The sequence below is a fragment of the Lagopus muta genome, chromosome Z, assembly GCF_023343835.1.
Source record: "Lagopus muta isolate bLagMut1 chromosome Z, bLagMut1 primary, whole genome shotgun sequence".
In the NCBI taxonomy this organism is placed as follows: Eukaryota; Metazoa; Chordata; class Aves; order Galliformes; family Phasianidae; genus Lagopus; species Lagopus muta.
This window is the reverse complement of record NC_064472.1, coordinates 26,826,661-26,848,243: the sequence shown is the minus strand read 5'-3', so window position 1 is coordinate 26,848,243 and position 21,583 is coordinate 26,826,661. Positions and strand designations below refer to the sequence as shown.

The 21,583-nt window shown below is 40.4% G+C and overlaps 1 protein-coding gene across 3 annotated transcripts in view; it reads right to left on the bottom strand.

The window, feature by feature from the left end:
* SMARCA2 (SWI/SNF related, matrix associated, actin dependent regulator of chromatin, subfamily a, member 2) overlaps positions 1-21,424 on the bottom strand; it is a 104,247-nt gene extending 82,823 nt beyond the window's left edge. Inside the window, exons 1-3 of one of the 3 annotated variants that reach the window (XM_048931497.1) lie at positions 21,278-21,424; positions 11,165-11,426; positions 5,186-5,309 (exon numbers count right to left, since the gene is read on the bottom strand). In XM_048931497.1, coding sequence (XP_048787454.1) covers positions 5,186-5,309; positions 11,165-11,389 — 349 coding nt within the window. In that variant the 5' untranslated portion in view covers positions 11,390-11,426; positions 21,278-21,424. Of the gene's footprint in view, positions 1-5,185; positions 5,310-11,164; positions 11,427-19,754; positions 20,008-20,965; positions 21,242-21,277 lie in introns of those variants that run through there. The other 2 variants (XM_048931498.1, XM_048931499.1) reach the window with 2 other exon arrangements.
* Between the last annotated feature and the right edge of the window lie 159 nt (positions 21,425-21,583).

Genomic DNA, 21,583 nt, shown 5'->3' with positions numbered 1-21,583 from the left:
TGGACGCTGGAAATAGTCAGGAATGCTACCCTTTCTAAAATTTGGCAGTGGAAAGCAGTAACTGTTAAGGAGACAGATACCAGCAGTAACTGTTGAGGAGATATACAGGTCGCCTACAAATTGGTGTCCAACATTTGTAAGCAATGGTGTTGTAGTATGACTGCAACAAATATGTAACAAACTGTCTCAACCTGCAAGATTATTTCTGCATGACCAGCTTACCTCTGAACACCAAGAAAGTAAAAAATCCAGAATCTAAATAATAAGGATGCGTGTTTTAGTAATTATAATTAGTTTAAAAAGTAAATAAATAAATTCAAAAATCTCAGACTAGTGACTCTCACGGAAACAGAAAATAGGTGTTTATGAGCAAAATGACACATTTAATTTAGAAATGTTTTTGACTTACTCATCAAGGTAAACCTCATCACCTCAAAAAGGATCCACTTTTTGTTTCTTCACAGACTGTAATAATCATTACCTTGAAAATTCTGTCCTGACTTGCTCTAAGTTCATGGTCCTCATTTCAAGATTGTTCATTTGCAGCACATGTTCAGATTACACAGATCATATATATGTACAACCATATGTGCAGTTCAATTTATTTCTAATTTATAATCCATATTTACATGCACATTTTCTAGATCCTCAAAATCATTGTGCATTTTGGTGTACATTTTCCAGTGAAATGCAGATTTCAACATTTTATGTATTTATTTATGCATTTTGTGTTGTAGGTCGTTTTTTTGTTTGTTTGTTTGTTGTTTTGTTTTTTTAAAGTGCATGCATGCTTTTGAAAGTTCTTTTTTCAAAAAAAGGTTTTAATTGGAACACTTTAGTTTAGATTAAATCTGATTTTGTGATCACTTCTAACCATACACCACATACAGAAGGACTGTCCATGCATTTATCACAAATTCACAATCCACTTTCCTATTCACCAAGAAGTAAAACCATTGTTTCCTTCTCTAGCTTCACAGCTCTCCTCAGAATCTTGGACTACTTTAAATATTTCTCAACATTGTTGTTAACTGCAGGTATTATAATGCAATGTGATAGAACATTTCATCCAATTTATTCTTGCTCCTGGGTGCATGCACTACATTCCATTTCATAGTTTCAAGCACTGTATACAGGAACACACATCAAATTCTGCCAGAGCAACCAGAACATTATTCAGCATCGTTGCTTCCTATGACATAATTCTACACCTCATACACAAAAGACAGCTATCAGCACTGATTTTGTACTTATTTCCAGATCACTGACAAATAGAAGTGTTTCAAAAGTTATGCCTCCTATTTTATTATGTTGGCCCACAATGTCAGAGGTGGATGTTGATGGTACCAGCAGAAGAGATAGTCTTCTCACCAATATTCCATTACATGTTGCTGCCATGCAACAGGTGGCAGCAGAAGGGCAGTATGACATAATAGCATCTGACATGGAAGTACAGATAAAGCAAAAGTATGTCACTGAATTCCTCCATGCAGGAAAAAAAAACAAAAGGTACCCGCTGACATTCATAGACACTTGCTGAACACTTATGGAGAAACAGTGAGTGTGAGTGAGGCAGTGGGTCATATGTTTAAGCTGTGGCAAAAGGAATGTGGAAGACAAGCCACATTTCAAATGGCCACGCACAAATGTCACATCACAAAATGAAAAGCATCTGGATCAACCCATCCATTTAAATCTGGAGATTACAAACAGGACTGTGTACAGAGGTGAATATTGGCTTCAATGCACGGTAAACAATGATGGCAACATTGGAATATCACAAAGTTTGCACTAGGCCAACAAATGCTCAGACAGAAAAAGAATGAACACTGTTTGGAAGTTTGTCAGGATCTGCAGAACCAATATGAATCTGAAGGTGACAGTTTCCTGGATCACATTACTACCAGTGATGAGATGTGGTGTCACCACCATGAGCTAGAATCAAAACAGCAGCCCATGGAGTGGAGATGTGTGAATTCCCCAACAAAGAAAAAGTTCAGGATGCAGTCCTCAGTGGGTAAAGTGACATTCACTGCCTTTGGGACAGGAAAGGGATGGTGCTTCCAGATTTCACTGAACCTGGACAAACCACCAGCTCTGAACACTGCATCACAGCACTGACTAAGCTGAAAGCCCCAACTTCCAGAGTCAGGCCAGAGAAGACATCCTTTCTCTTGCAACACAGTAATGCAGGCCCTATACCAGTTTGAATATCATGGAACATACTGCCAGTTTTTACTGGGCTGTCCTGCCACACCCACATCACAGTCCAGACTTGGTGCCTTCTGACTTCCATCTGTTTGGGCTGATGAAATATGGACTGCACAGGCAACATTTTTCTAACAATGGAACTGTCAGAGCAGCTGTGAAACAGTGAGTCACCTCTGCTGGTACAGATTTTGATGAGCACAGCATGTGTGCGCTTGTTCACTGCTGGCAAAAATGCACAGCTAATGGTGCTGACTATACTGAAAAACAGTATTTTGTAGCTGAGAGTTTGCTCTATCAAACAGTGTTATTATGCTCTTGTATGTGCTGTAGCAAATAAATAGAAGGCATCACTTTCAGAGCCAACATATTTTGACAGCACTGAACCAAAAACAGACCCACAAAATGAACTAGAAATATTCCCAATAGGATGACCAACTTCTAGTAACAGTTTCATAACCTAACATTTAACAAGTTTAATATATTTAATAGAACTTATATTGATTTTATACAGTGCTATTCATCTCTTAAACTGCTGCAAGAGAGTAGCAATCCAGGCACCTTTTGTAAGTATATTAGACCATCCAAGCTGTGCCTGTCATACTACTACTAGCTTTACCATTACATGGGCTAAGTCTGATTGTGCTACTCACTGTAAAAATACTATTCTGCATCTGTTTATAATTTAATAAATCAACCTAGTTTACAGTCCCCAGAAAAATGACAGTATATTTGTTTGACAGCACTGATTTTTCAATAAAACTGTTTCCAATGGCCTGCATCATAGACAGCCATACAAAATTAAAAGACAAACAAAACTCTTTTATTTTACCTAGAATCAATGCTAAGCTAACAATGACATGTAACCATTCTGCTTACATGTTTAAACTAATTGCAGAAGTCCAGAGTCACCCATTCCCTAGTGTTCTGAATATCTTCAGCCACTTTCCACTGAACTTCTGAAAATAACAGTAATCATTACATGTATTCACCTACTTTGATTTCAAGCCTACAAGCAATAAACCATGGAAAAGAAAAAAAAAAAAAAGAGACCTAGAACCAATAACGTATAATTTCTACTTGATTTGCATCTTGTTAAAACTACATATGGAAACTCAAGCTACTACACCACAATCTCCAAGTGTATGTTATACCATAAATATTGGTTTCTAATAGCATACCAAGCATAACTGCAGATTTTGTCCAAATTAGAAGATTCACTACTCATCTCTCCCTGTATTTGTAGAAAACTCACATTACTCCCTCTAGCGTGGGCACTCATGGGGAGAAGGGTTACTTATACTTTTTACTTCTCTCTTTTTTTAAAGTCTCTTTTACTACATATCCTACTTTCTCAGAGGTTGTGGAAATACAACAAATATCAGACTGAAAGTAGGATACTACATGTTGGAGGGCTATCAAGAAGTGTGATTTTCTATCATGGAAATACACATACTAGGTCAGCACACAAGATCTTCCTATCACCTGTAAGAGCTTCTACTGCTACCAATCTCATTCATGAAAAAAACAATCAGAAGAAAAACAGATGGCAAACAGGCAAAGAAAGCTGAAAAGCTCCTCACTAACATTGAGTACTTTAAATATTAATGTTTTGGAGGTTTGTTTTTTTAAAAAAACTATTTCTTGAAACAGCCTACTCAGGTAATTCCAGTGTTTTTGATTCACCTTGCAACCATTGCTGACATACAACAAGGAGAGAGCAAGAACCTGAAATTTTTAAGCTGCCACAGATACTACTAATACTATGATCTGTTGCAGAACACCACAGTTGAGAAGTCTGATCTCAGCTAGCACAGAAAAGAAGACAACTTAGTTTTCTATATTTGCAGTATTCGCAATTTTTGTTGCTGTATATTTGAACCAACTATGTTTGAACTGGACCCATTGCTCACTTTCAAATGTTCTGATCATTTTAAGCAACAGTTTCATTACAAGCAAAACGATGAATGTGAATACAAAGTCTTTCAAAATTTTGCTCTCAAGTGATTCTGCTTTTATGCTACTGAAGTTAGTGAAAATGTTTTAATCAATGGATAATTTGTCCTGGTAGAAGTTATTTTTCAGTTAACTGATACGAAACAATGAAATTGGAAAACAATACTTCATGGTGTTGAAGGTCCAAGATGGAGACTCCAATGATGCACTAGCCACTAGGGTCACAGTAAACTGCAAAGCCACAAAGTAATCCAGGTAAAATCATTTTGTTAGCCTATATCTATTTTATCCTTCCAGCATTTTTCTTACTCTGTAATAAATGTGTAAACACAGCAAACAATAACATACCTTAATATATCAAATGTGTATCAAATCAGAATCTCAACTTCAGGTGGGATTCTTCAGGTGTTACAGTAATACATTAACTCTACAATATACCAAGTCTATCTGCTGAACTAATTAATACTGCCAGATGTTTCCAGATAAATCTCCAGCATATTGAGCTGCTTACAAAATGCAAGCCCTTTTATGCTAAATGACATAAAGATAAGTAGCAATATAGTAAAAGGTGTTCCTATTTTCTGACATAAAAAAATAATGGGCAAATAGTTTGATCAGGCCCTGATCAACCAACACATATACTAAAGGAGACTTCTTCAGGTTTGCTTGGATTCTTCTCTTACCATTCCTTCATCAACAGAATAAAATAGATAATATCCTATTGCACTTCAATTTAGCCGCATCTGTTTAACAGACAAAAGCTAACATCTGTAAAAGACTTACTCCAATTATTTGCCCTAGCCATGGAGTTGAACCCTAAGGAAACGCCTTTCTTCTTTTTTCCAATACATGACCAATAAGAACTCCAGACAGGATATTATTCACCTTGCTGCCTGATTTGAGCTAAGTTTTTCCAAGCAAAGATGAATGAAAATAATTAGAAAACTATTCCATGGAACTACTGACTCTCTGCAGCAGAACGCAGCCTCAAATTCATATAGCATGCATAGTATGTATGAACCTTGGCTATGCTGGTCCATTGGACTCTGAGGTGGGCCCATCCCAGGGTGAGGAGGTCGCATAGTCTTCATGGAGCCACAATGAACATCTTCAACCATTCCTTTCTCATGTAAGCCATCAATGGTCTGTGAAAACAAAATAAGTATTTAAACAGAAACAATACATAAGATCACTACAAAAATCCAAAGGAATTTAACTCAAAACCTAAGTAAATACCAAATAGAGAAGTACAAACTTTTCTTAACTGTCATTCAAATAAATTCAGCTGACACATTTACCCCTGGAGTCAAACATTTTGGAAAGCACAAAGCACCACTGGACTGCTCGTTTGTTCCCTGTCCTTATCTTTTTTTGACTTTTTTCTTCTCCCCTGCTTAGGATCTGTTTGGCAACGCCAGGGAGGCAAACTGCCCACATACAAGCACATGAACGGCACTGGTCTCATATTACAAAGTGGTGTAACATACACCAACTTGTTAAAGTACAGCCTGTGGCTTGGCTTGAGCTATTTTTAGCCCAAACTTTGCCCTTTCTATCTCTGCTCTACTGGAATGCCCCAAACACTTTTTCTCTTCAAACACAAAGACATAATTGCTAGAGGTTCCCTAGTTTTGCCTGCAAAGAAGAGGTTAAGGCAATCAAGGAATGGGAGACAAGGTTCTACACAAATACTTGCGCTCTATACAGCTCCTGATACTTTATTCACTCAAGAACTACAGTTACCATGGTATTTGGTATGCAGAACAGGGCCAAATGTCTTCCAAAGACGGTGCAGAGAATACAGCTTGGGGTCAGAAAAACATGCTGGAGGCATGCAGTGCACTGGAAATTGTTCCTTAATAGAAACTGTCAAATTCCAAGTATGAGAATAAGGCAAAAAGTGGTATGAGAAGAAAAAGAAAACTAAAAAGGTTTACCTGAGAACAAAAATTACACAAGGTCCCTAAAATGAAATGAGATTCTTCTTACTCACTGATAACTTCAGATAACTTCATTTGCAAGGCTTGGTATTAGGAAAAAAAGTCATTCATCTCTATACAGAAATACCAAACTGCCTCACTCTAGAATATATACACAGGTACACTAAACATTGTTATTGCAAACCGATTGTACACAGAGACCTTGCAGTTTGTTTAATATACATGCAGGCCTATTAATTGGGAACTCTTTATAACAGAGATAGAAAAACTTACTCCAATTGAAAATACAGGTTGCCTAAGAAGCTACATTAACTTAAAGGAAAACATAGAGAAACTACTTCTCTTTGAGAAATTTGTTGCATAAGGACAACCCAATTTTAATTAATCCATTTTATACAGAAAATGGGAAAGAAGACAAAACTCTACACTTTATTTGTAAATTCTTCATAAAACTATTTATTTTCCATCAAAATAATTTTACTAGATTTAAAGCATCTTTAAACAAAAAGTGTTGTTGTTGTTGTTTTTTTTAATTCAGCATTTTTGAATCATTTCACCATCATTTTTTCCTTACCAGAAACTAAAGGTTAAAAAAAAAAGTTACAAAAAAAGGAGGAGCAAATAGGAATTGTGTTTCAATAGGATGTTTAATCATGCCAGAACAAAAACACTTGTGAAATAAAACTTGTATCAGAAAAAAAAACCTGATACACTATTTTTGAGTACATGAGTTTGGGATATGGAACAGGAACATAAAGGCAGACTGACATGTGAAAAATAGTTTCATTATGCTGATCAAATAAAGCTAATACCCTTTTCTGAAGTGTAAAATGCTCTTCTTGTCTCTTCTCCCCTGTTTATAAAGGCAATCAACCCCGACGAGAATGCTTAGCTCACACCTTACCAAGCTGAATATTACACTAACAGAAATACTTGTACAACCAGAACCATTCCTATTTTGCCACAGTATAACTCAATCTTTAGGACCTGCAAGAGGAGGAACATACTGAGTAGGAAACCAGATCTGATTTCTTTAACAGAAGACTATGGCTGTACACACCTGTGGTGTGACAGCAGGGATGGGCATCACTGCATGAATGGATAGCAACAGTGCAGCCTCTCTTGATGCTAGAAACTTCAAAGAGCCTGAGACAGTACACAACATATATATCCAGGGCATCAGAAATACAAGCACAGGAGAAGGTGGACAAACAATTCGGGCGCTAATGAAAAGCAATGAGGAAGAAAGCAAACACATGTCCACACTTCTCCTTTCAAAAAGAATTTAAGGCAAAACAAACAGGAATGGAAGGATAGGCACATGACCATAAACAGAAATGCCAGCTGGAGGAATGGTTCTGTGGGAAGAAGAGCTGACCAAAAAAACAGGGTTTGGTAAAGATCTTTTTTTTTTTCCTCAAAAAATTGAAAGCAAAACAAAATCTGGAACAAACTCAAAAGTTTCAAGTCAAACAGAAGGGAGAATAAGTTTAATAAAAATTGGGTTTGCTTCACTATGTTTGCAGAAATTATGCTGTGAAAGTCTAAAAGAGAAATTCATTAGAAGCTGATTTAAAAAGGCAGAACTGATGGATCTGTTTTTACTAAAAAAGCTAAAAGAAAGACGAAGGTGGCATAAATTTCTTCCAAGACAAAATTAGTTTCAATGATGCTAAGTTATGCAATGAGACTTGTGTTTTCAAGGATATATTTAATCTACAAGTACCACTACAGTCCATGAGAAAATACATAAAAACAAACAGATAAAGACTACTCAACTTGAAAAATCGTTATTTCTCAAAACCTCTTTGAAATGCTACATAGTTACAAAGTTAGCTGAGGACTTGAACCAATGTAACAGCAGCACCATTTCCAAAACCTTGCTTCGCAAGCCCAGAACAGTAAATTCACTGGAAGAGTAAAATCAAGGCAATCATGTAACTACACTTTCCTCTGATATTTTCCCACCTTCCCATTATTTTCAGCTCATGATAAAATCCAAGGCTGTTACACTTTACCCATTTCACAGGGCCCCAAAAGATCTCTAAGTACCTCTCCTTGAATCTGTGTTCTCTTGCACCCAAAACACACATCAGTGAAAACTGAATTGTAATGACCTTCCTGGCAATTTCATTGGTAGTCTGAACATTTCTTGAGCAAGTAACAGGAAAGATAATTAACTTGCTGTTTCTATGAAAGCTACGTTATTATGTAAATTGACTGTAAATTTTCCTGTGGAAGTTTTCTGGGGTTATTATAGAGTGAATATAGAGTCTCCATCTTTCAATAGTAACTACTTTTAAGTAATCAAACTGTAGGAATCGTAACTTTTACTTAATCGCTTATTTACCTACTTTTGCATATTTTTCATTTTCATGCATGATGGTCTGCAAGCTAGCCAAACATCTAACAAAGATTCATGGTACTTTGCCACCTTCTTGGTGGATTCTGAAAGTGAAAACCACAATCCCACTGCATTTGTGCAATAAACAAGTAATTGCATAAATGGAACAGTTTCTGCTTACTCTTTCACTTTCACTACACTTTTGCTTGTCCACTTTAAAAAAAAGATTAAAAAAAAAACACAACCCAACCCAAAACACCATGTTCCATCATGACACAAAGGCCATGGACCAGCTTTAAATAAACAACTTAAAATAAAGCCAAATAGAAAAAAAAAACTACCTAGTCAAACTGAAAATTACAAAGTAGCTGACCAGATTTCTTTTAACTACATGGAATGTCACTCAAGCAGCAATTGCAAAACAGTCTAGAGGCACACTTTCAAAAACTTTCTTAACAGACCCTTTCCAGAACTCTCTTGGTTGTTTCAATGCACTATTTCTAGAGTTGTACATAAGAACAGTCTAGAAAATTGATCTACACTGAAAAAAAAAAACCAACAACTTTCCACCTGCATCATTTCAACAGATTTATTTTGTAGCTTAGTCTGAGCTTCTGTGTCTCTGTCTCTCACATGCACATACTATCTCTGAAAGAAGTTTAATGATTATTTCTAATGCTGATATAACATCAGACATCTGAAGAAAATCTTGAACTTTTAGGTCCCCTTCAACCCAAGGCTATTCTATAATTCTATGAACATACAAGATGAAACATGATAAAGCAGCTGAAGACAATATATGGGATACTGAACTGCTGAACTACGAAATTCCTGGTGTTAGACTTATCTTCTTCAGGCACAGAATCTCTTAATAAAGAAAGAACTGAGAAAATTGAAGGATGTAAACCTTATCCATCTAAGATGTTTGGAGCACTCAACAGAGTAATGGCACCTTAGGTAGTCAACCACCTCACAAACAAGTAAATAACAATTGAAAATAGTAAATCTGGCCTAGCTAATTGCTAACTTACTTCAAGATCCACATGCAAGACTTATAGTTTTTAAGGTATTGATTTTTCAGAGATTACAACTGCAACAGTTTAGTACAAACAGGGAGTTGGATCATGGCCTTCTTCACTTCAGCTGTCATTGCATTATTAGAAATTTTAATGATACAGTTCCTCATGCACTGTAACATGGCAGTGTTATGTCTCTACTGAATAGACATCTTAACTGCTTTAGTGACTAAAATTAATCCATATGTGAAAATTACACACAAAGTTGTCAATTCATGAGGAAAATGAAGACATGTTTACATTACTTTAAGACTATATTATTACTTTGATTTAAATTTCTTTACCGATGTGCTTACATAATACGTAAGTTTACATGGCAAGGTTCAGTTGCAGCGAGCTGTAGGGATGGCCTCTAAGCACAGCACAGCAGCTGCCCCACAGTATGAAAGCCTGTTTCCAGCTGGCTCCAAAAGGGACCCACTGCTAGTCAAAGCTGAGCTATGAGCCAGTTGCACTTCTGTGATAATGGTTCTGAGAAAGGCTAAAATGCTGCACAGTAGCAGTGAGAAAGAGGAATAGGAAAACGTGAGAAAAACAGCCCTGCAGATATCAATTCCACTAATCTTCCCTAAATCTAGTCTGTTTTGCCTGCAACAGCCATTGCTGAGTGATTTCCCTGTGCTTTTCTCAATCTGCTAACTTACTCACTGTACCTCCTGCACCTTCCTGCCTTGCCTTGCTGAGGAAGTTACAGAATGGCTTAGGTGGGCATCATCAGTCAGCCAGGGTCAAGTCACAACAGCTTATATAAGTAACACATAGCATCAACAAGTTAGCAAAATGCCTTGTGAATCTTGGTTCTGAAAACTGCTACTTCATTCTTCTGAAAGCAGAATATCAGTGAAGTTTAAGTGATCATTAGTTCCAAATATGTGGTTCACAGCTGCATGAAAATGACAGTTCTTAAGAGATTGTTCCCAAACAGAAAATTCTGCTCCTTCAAAAATCTTCTCAAAGCAGAAGACATAAAGAATAACCCAAGTACATGTGTAACGTTAAGTGTATGACAACAGCTAATGTACAATTATTCACACATTCTACAATATGGAGTTTAAAATTCATTAATAAGAAGGAGTCTCTGTAAAAGTATTTCAAAACACAGAAGTTTTTCATCCAACACAGAAGATTAAACAAATCTGTAGGCACAAGCCATTAAAAGTATTAAAATGAATATCAAAATTAAATCAAATCATAATTAAATCAAATTAAATTGTGCAAAACTAAAGAAGAACTCAGAAAAATTTTACGGCAGCATGACGCTCCAAAACAGATGAGGACAAAAGGTAAAAGGTGGTTAGAATCATCTACTCTAAGACTTTAATACTTACAATTCCAACATTTCTTTAGTATGGTCTAGTGTATGGAAAGTGCACAGTTCAAAAAGAATTTCAAAAATAAGAATTTCCAAACTATTAAGTCTGTAATTCAAAGTAGCGTATTAAGAGCAAAGCAGCTGTACGTAATCTCCTGTGCACATCATCTTTAGCAACAAAGACAGAACTAACAGTGTTGTTGCAGTTTTGCAGGTGATACATGAGTTCTAGTAGCAGTTATGCAAGCCTAAATGCAGTAGAAATTGGGTTCTTACTCACTGGAGAGAACTTTTAAGAATAAAAGGTTCACTTGTAATAAATTATTACCTTATGCATTTGGTGCATGCCTTCCTGTGGATAATCAGTGGGCCCCATTGCTGGCATTTGATGCGGGACACTGGGTGGACCTGGACTTGGCCCCATCATGCTGTGAACTGAGCCAGGAGATGGCCCTGGTCCTGGGCTAGGTCCTAGAATCGGTCCAGGTGAAGGTCCTGGTCCAGGGGAAGGACCAGGATGAGGCATGGCGCCAGGGTCTGTGGGCGTGGACATCTATTTTTCTGTCTCCTTTTCAGTGAGCAGAATAGCTCTAATAACAGAAAAACAAAACAAAGACATTTTCTATATGACATCAGGGCATTCAAGAAAATGTAGTAAAGAAAATCTACTGGCAATTATCACACGCGCATGCAAGCTGTCACCAGCAGAAAATGCTTAAATGCTTCTTAATACAGAACATTTGTCTGACCACCCTTCAAAAAGCCCACCAGAAGGAGGAAGCTCCGATAGTTCAGTCAATTTCTGGATGCTTATATATTAGTATGAGAGCTACACAGCAACTAGGCTATGTGAAATAATTACTGGTGAAAACTGTTGTTCAACCGACTTGCAGTCATCAAAGCACGCAACAGGCAGTCATGTACACTACTACTACAGAATACAGAGTAGACTGTGCAACTCTGTGATATATGTGTGTTCAAAAACCCACACTCAACACACATGATGGCAATTATTATAAAATTCATGGGGACATAGAAAAACAAGTGGTAGAAGTATTATTAATGCTATCTTCTGACTATTTTTTTTAGTTCGACACTGAAGATTTTCCTGGATGTCTCTGCATGGTAATCTCAGTTATCAAATGAAACACACAGTAGAAAATACAATTACTTTGGGCTGAATACAGTTAGAACTCACTTGAGGGATTCTGTTGATGTCACAAGCCAGGAGAATGCAGCTCAAGTGGCTTATAAAACGGTAAGTGCTCAGAGAACAAATAGCAGGCTTTTACAAACTGGAAAAACAACTACTACTATTTTCTATTTCTATGTTCTTAAAAAAACAAACTGATGCAGAGTACGGGCTTGAAGCATCCTTCATCTTTCTGAGAACTTCTATCAATGGTTACTATTGAGAACTTTCAGTCTACTACTGCCAGATTATTGTAATGCAGTGACATAACAGGCATATTTTTACAAAACTGAGAGTTGATGCCAACAAGACCAGTCGTATTTCTTGGTATTCCCCTCTCCCAGAAGCCTCATTTTCTTCTGTTTGATCACAGGGTGATCTCATTAACTGAGTAACTAAGACAGCAGAAAAATAGCACCGTGTAAGAAAACAAATTACAATTTTTTAGGTTACCAAACTGACTTTCTAAAAGGACAGATGGATCCCAACATCAGCACAAAGAAGCAAGCAGGATCACCCTCTTCAACAATAGCTGAACACAGGCTTAGCTTGCTCTCTCAATTCAATCCGGACACAGTTTTTACAACATTTCCAGTTCAGAATTACTTGTCTCAGAACAATAAATACAGTATGGTGAAAAATGAGTCTTTACAAACAGCATTTTAATTTGCAGTATTTCCATAGTACATCATGGGGTTCCCTGACCCATATTCTCTTCTTATACGAGTTGTTACAAAAGATTGTTCTACACCCACATCAGGATTTACATACATGCCATGGTTAGCAGTAATTACTTTCTAACTGGAGTAAGTGGTGTAACCCTGTTATGGCACTGCTTACATAAATCCACGCTGTAACACTGCAAACACCCTGGTTCACAGAAGTCAAGTTAAGAAACAGACACTGAAGACAAGCAAAGTACCCTGCTGAGATTCCTACCAAAGCAGAAAGGAGGCCCATCTGCATGACACATCAGAAAGAAAAGCAGATTCATGTTTAATTACGGCAATTAGGGGATTCAAAGTTTACAGAACTCATCTTTTTTTTTTCTTTTATGAGCAAGAATCTTTACTTACTGGGTCCAGTAGAGAAGATAAAACACTATCACATCAAGACTATTCTCAATTATTTACCCCTAGTTATCTGCACCTTGTGTCAGGATCAAAACGGCTTGCTAGCTTTTATTTATAAATTCCCTCCTGTTGCATTTTTATTAGCTACAACTCTGCTCTGATTCAAGGCAACAAATTGGAAAAATGGCTGCTTAGCTCATTTAAAATAAACCAGCCTTGCCTGAAGTAAGCTACCTCAGGACTTTCTATACTTGCAAGGTACAACAAGGCGATACCTCTGAAGCTTCTCTCTCCAAAACAAAAGGTAACAACAAAATACTAAAGTCACCAATCAGTTCCTCGCATTCCCACAACATTGCCACAGAAGGAACTGCATCACCAAATGTTCACAGCTGCAAACACCATGCCATTGCTTCTTGTAAGATGCCTGGAACTGCCTGGAATTTGGCTGGAAAACAGATATTTCCACAAAACAAAGAGCTTTTATACAAGCCAGGTTGCATTGCGAAACATAATAGTGATCCTGACAAAGCTGAGTCTCTCTGTACAGTACTAGCCAAATTCAGTACATTCAACAAAGCAGAACCTAGCATCAACTCCACTGCCAGGCAAACGGGTACGGAACTACAACTCAATCAATTACAAGCCTACTGTCAGTTCACAGAATCCCAAAATAATCTATTCCATAAAATACTTCATTTACACCTATGTATTAAAATAAATATCAAAATATCTCCTTCTGTTTACCTTTATTGCAAACTTAACTTGTCGTTTGCCTGAAAATTAACTGGTCCTGATCTCAGCACTGCTAATTAAAAGGCCATTTACATATATACTAAGTATTTCCAGCAAGCAAATCTGACAAATGTGGAATACTTTTGAAAGAAATAGCAAGTGCCCAACCTGTGGAAAACGATGACTATTAGAGAGTAATGCTATGCTCCTTACTCCAGATTAAGACCCTTCTCCAATCCCTTTGAAAGCTGATAAAGTCATTCAGTTTTGTATCATTTTGAATATATCTATAGAGATCTTTATAAATTAAAGAAAATACTTATGTGGAAGAAAAAAATTACTATTTATAAAATCCGTATAATGGGAACTTAAAATAATGTAAACTGTAACGTGAATGCAAGTAATGTAAGGTGTACAAAAACAACTTTTTTTTTTAAACAACAACTACCATAAACAGGAACACATTATACATAGGCTGCCCAATTCTACTCAGAGTACAACTGCTAAAAAAGACATCTATGAACTAAAATATTTCAAAAATAGTTTATATTTACTAAAATTGATACTGTATTAAAATTCACAAATCAGGAACATCATTCTCATTAAAATTAGAAGTAGACTATTTAATTTTTCTAGGCCCTTATAAAAGTCTCATTAAAGTCTTGTCAAGAAAAAAAAAAAACAGAGAGAGAGAGAGAGAGGGAAAATAGATCCAACTATGGCCAAGTTCTATCCATAAAACCTTGTTACAACTTTGGCTAATTCTGGTGCCTTTACTGAAATAAACAAAATGAAATCAACATTCTGGAAAAGCAAGAGTTAACTCATTTGTTTTGACTGGTTTTTTAATGAGTAGCTCCTGTCAGTTACAAGAAAAACAAAACAAAAATCTCATTGTCCCAAATGATATGGCTGTTAGTTCAGACTCCCTTGTGTATTACACACTAATAGTTTCTCAAGTGTCCAATCTTTAAATTTCCTCAGATTTCCAATGCAAGCAGTGTCATTCACATGACTTTCAATAAGACACAGCCATTCTAGAGCTGTAAATTCACGTCACTTCTTAAATTCATTTGCATTCTACTTCACCAAATATCTTTAGAGAACATTCTAAATACACAGGCTGCTCTGAAAGTAATGCCTCCTATTTATTTGCATGGAAATCACAACAAACAGTACAATAACACTACCTGGTAGAGCAAATGCTCAGCTACAAAATTGACAGTCACCACCACCATTAGCTATGCATTTTCGCCAGTGACAAACAAGAACCTGCATGCCACACCTGCAAATATTTGTACCAGCAGAGATGACCCACTGTCGCTGTCACCACTGCTCCACAGTCTTCAAACCTGTATGCAGACTGGTATTACCATATTGCAAGAGAAAGGTGTCCTCTTCACTAGTCTCACTCTGCAGGTTCAAGTCTTCAGCTTAGGTAGTGCTGTGACGTAGCGGTCAGAGCTGATGGTTTGTCCAGGTTCCACGAAATCCAGACAGACCATACCTTTCCTATCCCAAAAGACAGCGCACCTCACTTTACCCACTGAGAGCTACAACTTTTACTTTTTTTTTTTTATGAGGTATTCACACACCTCTACCCTGTCTGCTGTTTTCACTCCAGCTCATAGTGGTGATACCATGTTTTGCCACCGGTAATGATGTGATCCAGGAAACTGCCACCTTCAGCTTCATCCTGGTTCAGTAGGTCCAGATAAATTTGCATACAGAATTCTTTCTGAAAAAGCTGAAATAAACCACCCAATGCCTCACTGTGCTTGCGCACACAGTATGGTTCCACAAACATTCTGCAAGTGTCAATGAATGTCAGTGGTTGCCATTTTTTTCTGCATGGAGGAATTCAGTGACACACTTCATCCACACTTTCATATTAGACACTAAATTTGCCAGAGTGCCCCTCTACTTCCATCTGTCACACAGCAAAAAAATGTAATGGAATACTGCTGGGAAGGTTCACTTCACCCAGTTCACCTTCACTGCCATCCCACCAATGTCAGTTCCTGATGCCCTGGGCCAACGTAACAAAATAGGAGGCACTACCTTCAGAGCAGCCCTTGTGAAAGGACAGATCCTTTTTTCTCACATTTTCACAGCAAGGTGTAATGTCTCATTCCTCCCTTTCCCCGACATCGAAGTCTAGGCAGACTATAAATCAAAAACAAAATCCCCTGATTTCTTTAGCCCCTGTCAACAGAACAAGAGGGGTTTTAATTTCACTGTTTGTGAATCCCACTGCTCTTACTGGTCCCAGGGATTTTCTCACACCTTTTCTGGACTACCCAGAGTTCAGACAGACAAGCAAAAATCCATTACTACCAAGGTAGCATTAGAAAAACGGAAATACAACAAGAGCCACAACACTAAGAACTGAAGAGAAACACTCACTCCCTTTGCTCCACTCCTTCTAGAACAAACGATCTAGGACAGTATCTGCGTTATAAAGAATTTGAGTATGCCAAGAGGGAATGTTAGCTAAGCATGTACGTTTTCACACCTAGAAGGTTTTATAAATACAACTCTTTCATCACACATTAGCTCAGTCTTTCAGAACACAAAGCATTTAAGCACATTATACACACTTTGCTATAAACCTGATACAAACCCAAAGTGAACAAAGGCATGGATTTGAAACTAAACCACAGCGGGCAGAAAACCATCAGCACTACTTAGGAATTCAAGACCAGCTGGACAACCAGAAAGATCCAGAGGTTACAGACTGCTTTGGCACAAAACAGTTACACTGCATCTAGGAACAGATGGAGCAGTAAGTATTTATAATTCTTCTAGTTGTTTCCGTTACCATACAATTCGACTTCTGCCTGTCTGTGATTGACTCCACCGAAACTGAATTTCAGTTGTATTTTCAACCAGATCCCCTGTGTTGGACAGGTAGTGATAAGCAAGGAAACTGTGCCAATTACATCCAAAAAAAGTGGAACGTGGATCCAAGCAATAGCCACACACATGCTGCAAAGCACTCTCCCCATAACTCCACAGAAAAGCTATTATATCGACATGTACTCAGACATCTGCAAAAACAAAGACAGATTTCACAGCTGGCTTAAAAAACATACACTGCAAATCTGAAATACGCTACATAACAACTTGTAGTTATCTTTAAAATACTATCAAGCAACATCAGAAATTATACTGCTAATGGTTCACAGTATTTGCCTCACCAACTAACTGTAATCAAATGAAGACATTTGAAGTTTAAGCAGTGATTCATAAAGACAGTAGCTTGTTACAATTAAAATAAATAACTCATAGTCTTTAGAAGCAAATCAGCCCATTACGTGTTTTACAACACCACTGGACACTATGCAGTGACATTTATGAGGACTTAACTACTGTTGTTTCATCAATGAATCAATCAGTAAACAGTAGGTGTACATGATTCAGCGTAAAATAAGTAAAGCAGAAGAGTCACACCTTCAGCTAAAATAAACCAGAATTATTCTGTTCACACAGGAGAAGCCAAACACAGTAACAGCCAAGGAATTCTGCCTTTGCATACTGAGACACATAACTTCACTGTAACTTCAAAATCTCCTGGAAGGGAACTTGTAGCTTGGACTATAAGCCAGAGAATCAGAAATACTGCAACGTAATTGCTTATCCAGATACTTCAGTGAGAGATAAAAACCCCTGGGCACTGCCTTAGCTGATTATCTAGCTGTCTACCAGAGGCCGTCTGCATCCTGTTGAAGAAATTCCTATTTCTACTGTGTAGCTGTTTCGATTTTCCATGAAGAAACTTCTCAAACTACTTAAACTCACAGACTAAATTCCCCCAAAACATGAAAAGGGCACCAAGAAATGATCACCTATCAGCTGGGGCTGAATATACTAGCCAGCCCTACAGAAGTCAACCTAAGTCAGAGTTCATAGAAGTTAGGTTAAGCTACGTCACCAGACTTCAATGAAGAGGCCAAAGCACAGACGTGACCTTTTCCATTGGATTTGCTACAGAAGGCAACAGCCTTCAAGAGAAAAGGAGGGCAGGCGTTACAGTTGGAAGTTCAGAGAACTGCCTTTTAACCCCAAAGCCATGGTCACCACAAACAAATCTGTCAATGCCCAAGATCAAGCCCATGTCTGCTGCACACGTAGGTTGTATTGTACATCCAGAGTGCAGCAAACTGACTCATGACAGCAATGATTGATTACGGATTAAGTTTCCATACAGTGACCTTTCCTACAAGTACTAATGACAATTAGTGAACATCACCTTCGTGTCAGACTCTGAAAAACAAAAGCCACATTAGAGGTAAGGCAGAAGGAAAGGAATTCATTACACGTCTCTACTTAGATGGGGAAGAAAAGAAGGAAGAATGCTGTTTCTTACTACGAGTCATTTAAAATAAAGTATCAACAAAGATGAGGCAAAGGCAACATTTTCATAACAAGAAGCGTTCTTAACATTTGACCCAGAGATCCTGGCTCTAAATGATTCGCCCAGGTGCTGCAACCCCACACTAATGTGTGGGGATACACACAGAGCAAAATATTTACCCACAGGAAGAGTACACTTTAAATGTGTTAGAAAAAATAAAAAACAATTTTCAGTCTTAGACTTCTTAGCCTGTTATACCAGCAAACTACCAGAGCTGTGTTTAAATAAAGCCTTGCTTCTTTCTCCAAATCATCCTGCCTTATTTTTACAGCTTGCAAATAAGACATAAGCTGTCCTCTGCTGCCATTTTCACAAGTGATCTTTATGTCATAACACTGTTCTTCTCATTCCACTAGAAGATCAACTGAACAACTGAAAAATAAAACTGATATAAAAGAGGTGCATGTCCAAGAAACACTTTGTACAAAGAGAACACATATTTAAAAATAAATAAATAAATAAATAAATAAATAAAAAGTGTTTTAACTAGCGATCTGCAAAGCGATCTTCTAATTCATCTAAAGAACAAAATCTTTTTTGGTTAAGGATAGCTAGTTCACAGCAACACTGACAGCCCGGGCCACGAACACTGATGGAAGATGTGCAGACATGTTTAAAGTTGCTCCCATGCACACCGTGACCTTAACTTCAAAGATCAACAAAAACCGAGAAAACATATCTAAAAATGTTAATTTCATATATACCTTTGTCAAGAATATATTTCATATGAGTGTTAACTGGAGCACTTTTTCCTCTTGTCAACTTCAAGCCTCAGGCGTTGGTCAAAGCGTTTTTCAAACTTCACAAGAAATGCTCACAGACCACTTCAGAAATGAACAAAAGAAAAGATCTGAGACTGCTTTGAACACAGTCCTCTAGCGCGTATGTTCTGTGAAACACCACAGAAACACCAATCCTGAAGCTGAGACATAACTCATGAGAAAAACGCTGGGTTTAATGAAGTTTTAACCTCACCTCTGTCCACACGTTCTGCGTGATCCACCCAACTCTGGATGCATTTTACAATACTCATTACTCGATCTTTCCTTCTATCGCTGACACAACCCTACCTTCACTGTTACCACTCTACTACATCATTTTTCTCTCAGAATCACAGAGGGACAAAAGAAACAAAGTCAAAGACAGTAAGGGGGCAATTAGGCTCCCGAAGAGAAAGCGTGCCTCGCTTTGCATAACAATGCCCGGCTCACACGGCAGCGACAGCCCCACCTCGGACTGGTGCACTACCGAGGGAACTCGGCTCCAAAACGTGTGTTTGCCTGGGCCGCAGAGGCTGTGGGTAACGTTAAATGACGCGAACAAACTGGAAACAAAACAAAAGAGATTGCAAATGGCACAATGCGGTGTCACAGGTCCTACGTCACTTTTTGCAGAAAGCGCGCACACTACTTCCAGCGGTAAAAATAAAAATCAACTAAATGAATAAATAAATAAAAACCAACCGCGTTTTACCGTTTCCTTTCTTTGGCCATTTACTTACCCGAAGTATTCACGGAAAGACAAAAAGAGAGGTGTTCACCGAAGTTCGGCCAGGCTGCGTGTCACGAACAGCCGACGCCGAAGCGAACCGCGCGGCCACACCAACCGACACGGAACGACGCTATTTACTTAATAACGATGCGCGAATGGAGAAAGGAAAAAAAAAAAAAACAAAAAACATTTAACGGTAACTTTGGCTGCAGCCTGAAGGACCGTAACTTTCCCAGCTGTGTGCAAACGTAACAAATTTTGGAGGGAGGGAGCAGGCAGGACCCGAAGCCCGCCGCGTCCGCGGGACCGTTACGCGCCGCCCGCGCGGGGCAGGGCAGCGCCTCGGCAGCGCCGCGCGGCTTCCGGCCCGGCCGAGGAACGTAGGCCTCGGCGAGGCGGCGGGCTGCACCCCGCCGGGCCCCGCGCGCCCCTCCGGCCTTTCTGGAAAGTTTTCGCCTCGGTCCAAAGGCTCCGCAGAGCGGGGAGACGCGGCCCCGCTCCTTTCCTCCACCCGGCCGGGTCGTACGGATCCGTACCGCGGCGGGGCTCGGCGGCGACCGCGGCGGGCGGGCTCGCCCCGGGGCGCGCCTCAGGGCAGAGCCCGGCCCGGTGTCCCGCCGCACCGCGCCCCCGCCTCCGCGTCACGGGCACCGAACGTGTCCGCGAGCGGAGGGGCCGCTTCTTGATCTTCCGCCCGCCCCGGCAAGGAGAGAACTTTTCCAGGTGCCGAGCTCTGTCGGCGCGGCAGGGCGCTGAGCGGCGCCGCGTCCCGTAGCCGCGGCTGGGGCAAAGCCTGGTGCGATCCAATAACAAAAAAAAAAAAATTTCCGCGCACACCGGAAATAAAACGCTTTTCGCTTGGAAAGGCGATCTCCAAACCGCGAGCGCACGTTGTGTGTGTGTGTGTGTCTGTGTCTCTGTGTGTGTGTCTGTGTCTGTGTGTGTGTGTCTGCGTCTCTGTGTGTGTGTCTGTGTCCGTGCGCCTGTGCCTGTGCGTCTGTGTCTGTCTGTGTGCCACTGTGCTGGGCGGGGGCCGGGCAGGCGCGGTGCCCGCGGGGATCGGACCGGAGGCAGCGGAAGCCCCGCGCGGGGCCGCGGCCCTCCCCGCCTCCCTGCCTCCCTCCCGCGCCGTGACAGGCGCCCAGCCCGCGGCCTCCAGGTGCCAGCAGCGTCGCGGGGACAGCACAGCACCCCGCTCTGCCACAGGACGCCCCAACTTACCCGGGCCACGCAGCAGGGGCAGGCGGCTCCGGGCGCAGCTCCCCGCTCCGACTCCGTCCCCGCTGAGGACGGAGCGAAAAACCGCGGCCGAACCGCGCGGCTCGCAGGCGTTCGCGGTCCCCTTCCCCCGACGATACGTGTGGGGTTTATTCCCCCGACACCGCATCCAAACTTTCTTCTCCCCGCGCCGCGCTCGCGGTGCGTACACCGGAGCGTACCGGGCGGGGGGCGGCCAGGGCTGCGCTCCAGGAGCGCGCGGGGCGGCTGTGCGGAGCTGACGGCGCGGGGCCCCGGGGGGCGAGGCGCGTTTACCTTCCGCTCGGGCGGAGCACCGCGCCGGGTGTCGCGCCGCTGCCTCTGGGCGAGCAGCGGAGCGGGGCCGGAGAGAGGCTAGGCGCCGAGCATGACTTCACCGGTGACAGCCATTCCCTCCGCTTCCCAAACTCCGGCCCCGCCCACGGCCCCCCTCCGCCACCTCCCCGCGCCGACGCCGCCGCCGCCGCGGCTGAGGAAGCGCCGTTCCCATTGGTCCGCCGGCGGGGACTGCCCGCCCCCCCCGCGCTGAAGGAGCGCCCCTATTGGCCGCTGCCGCCCGTCGCTCATCCGGGAGGCCGTGGA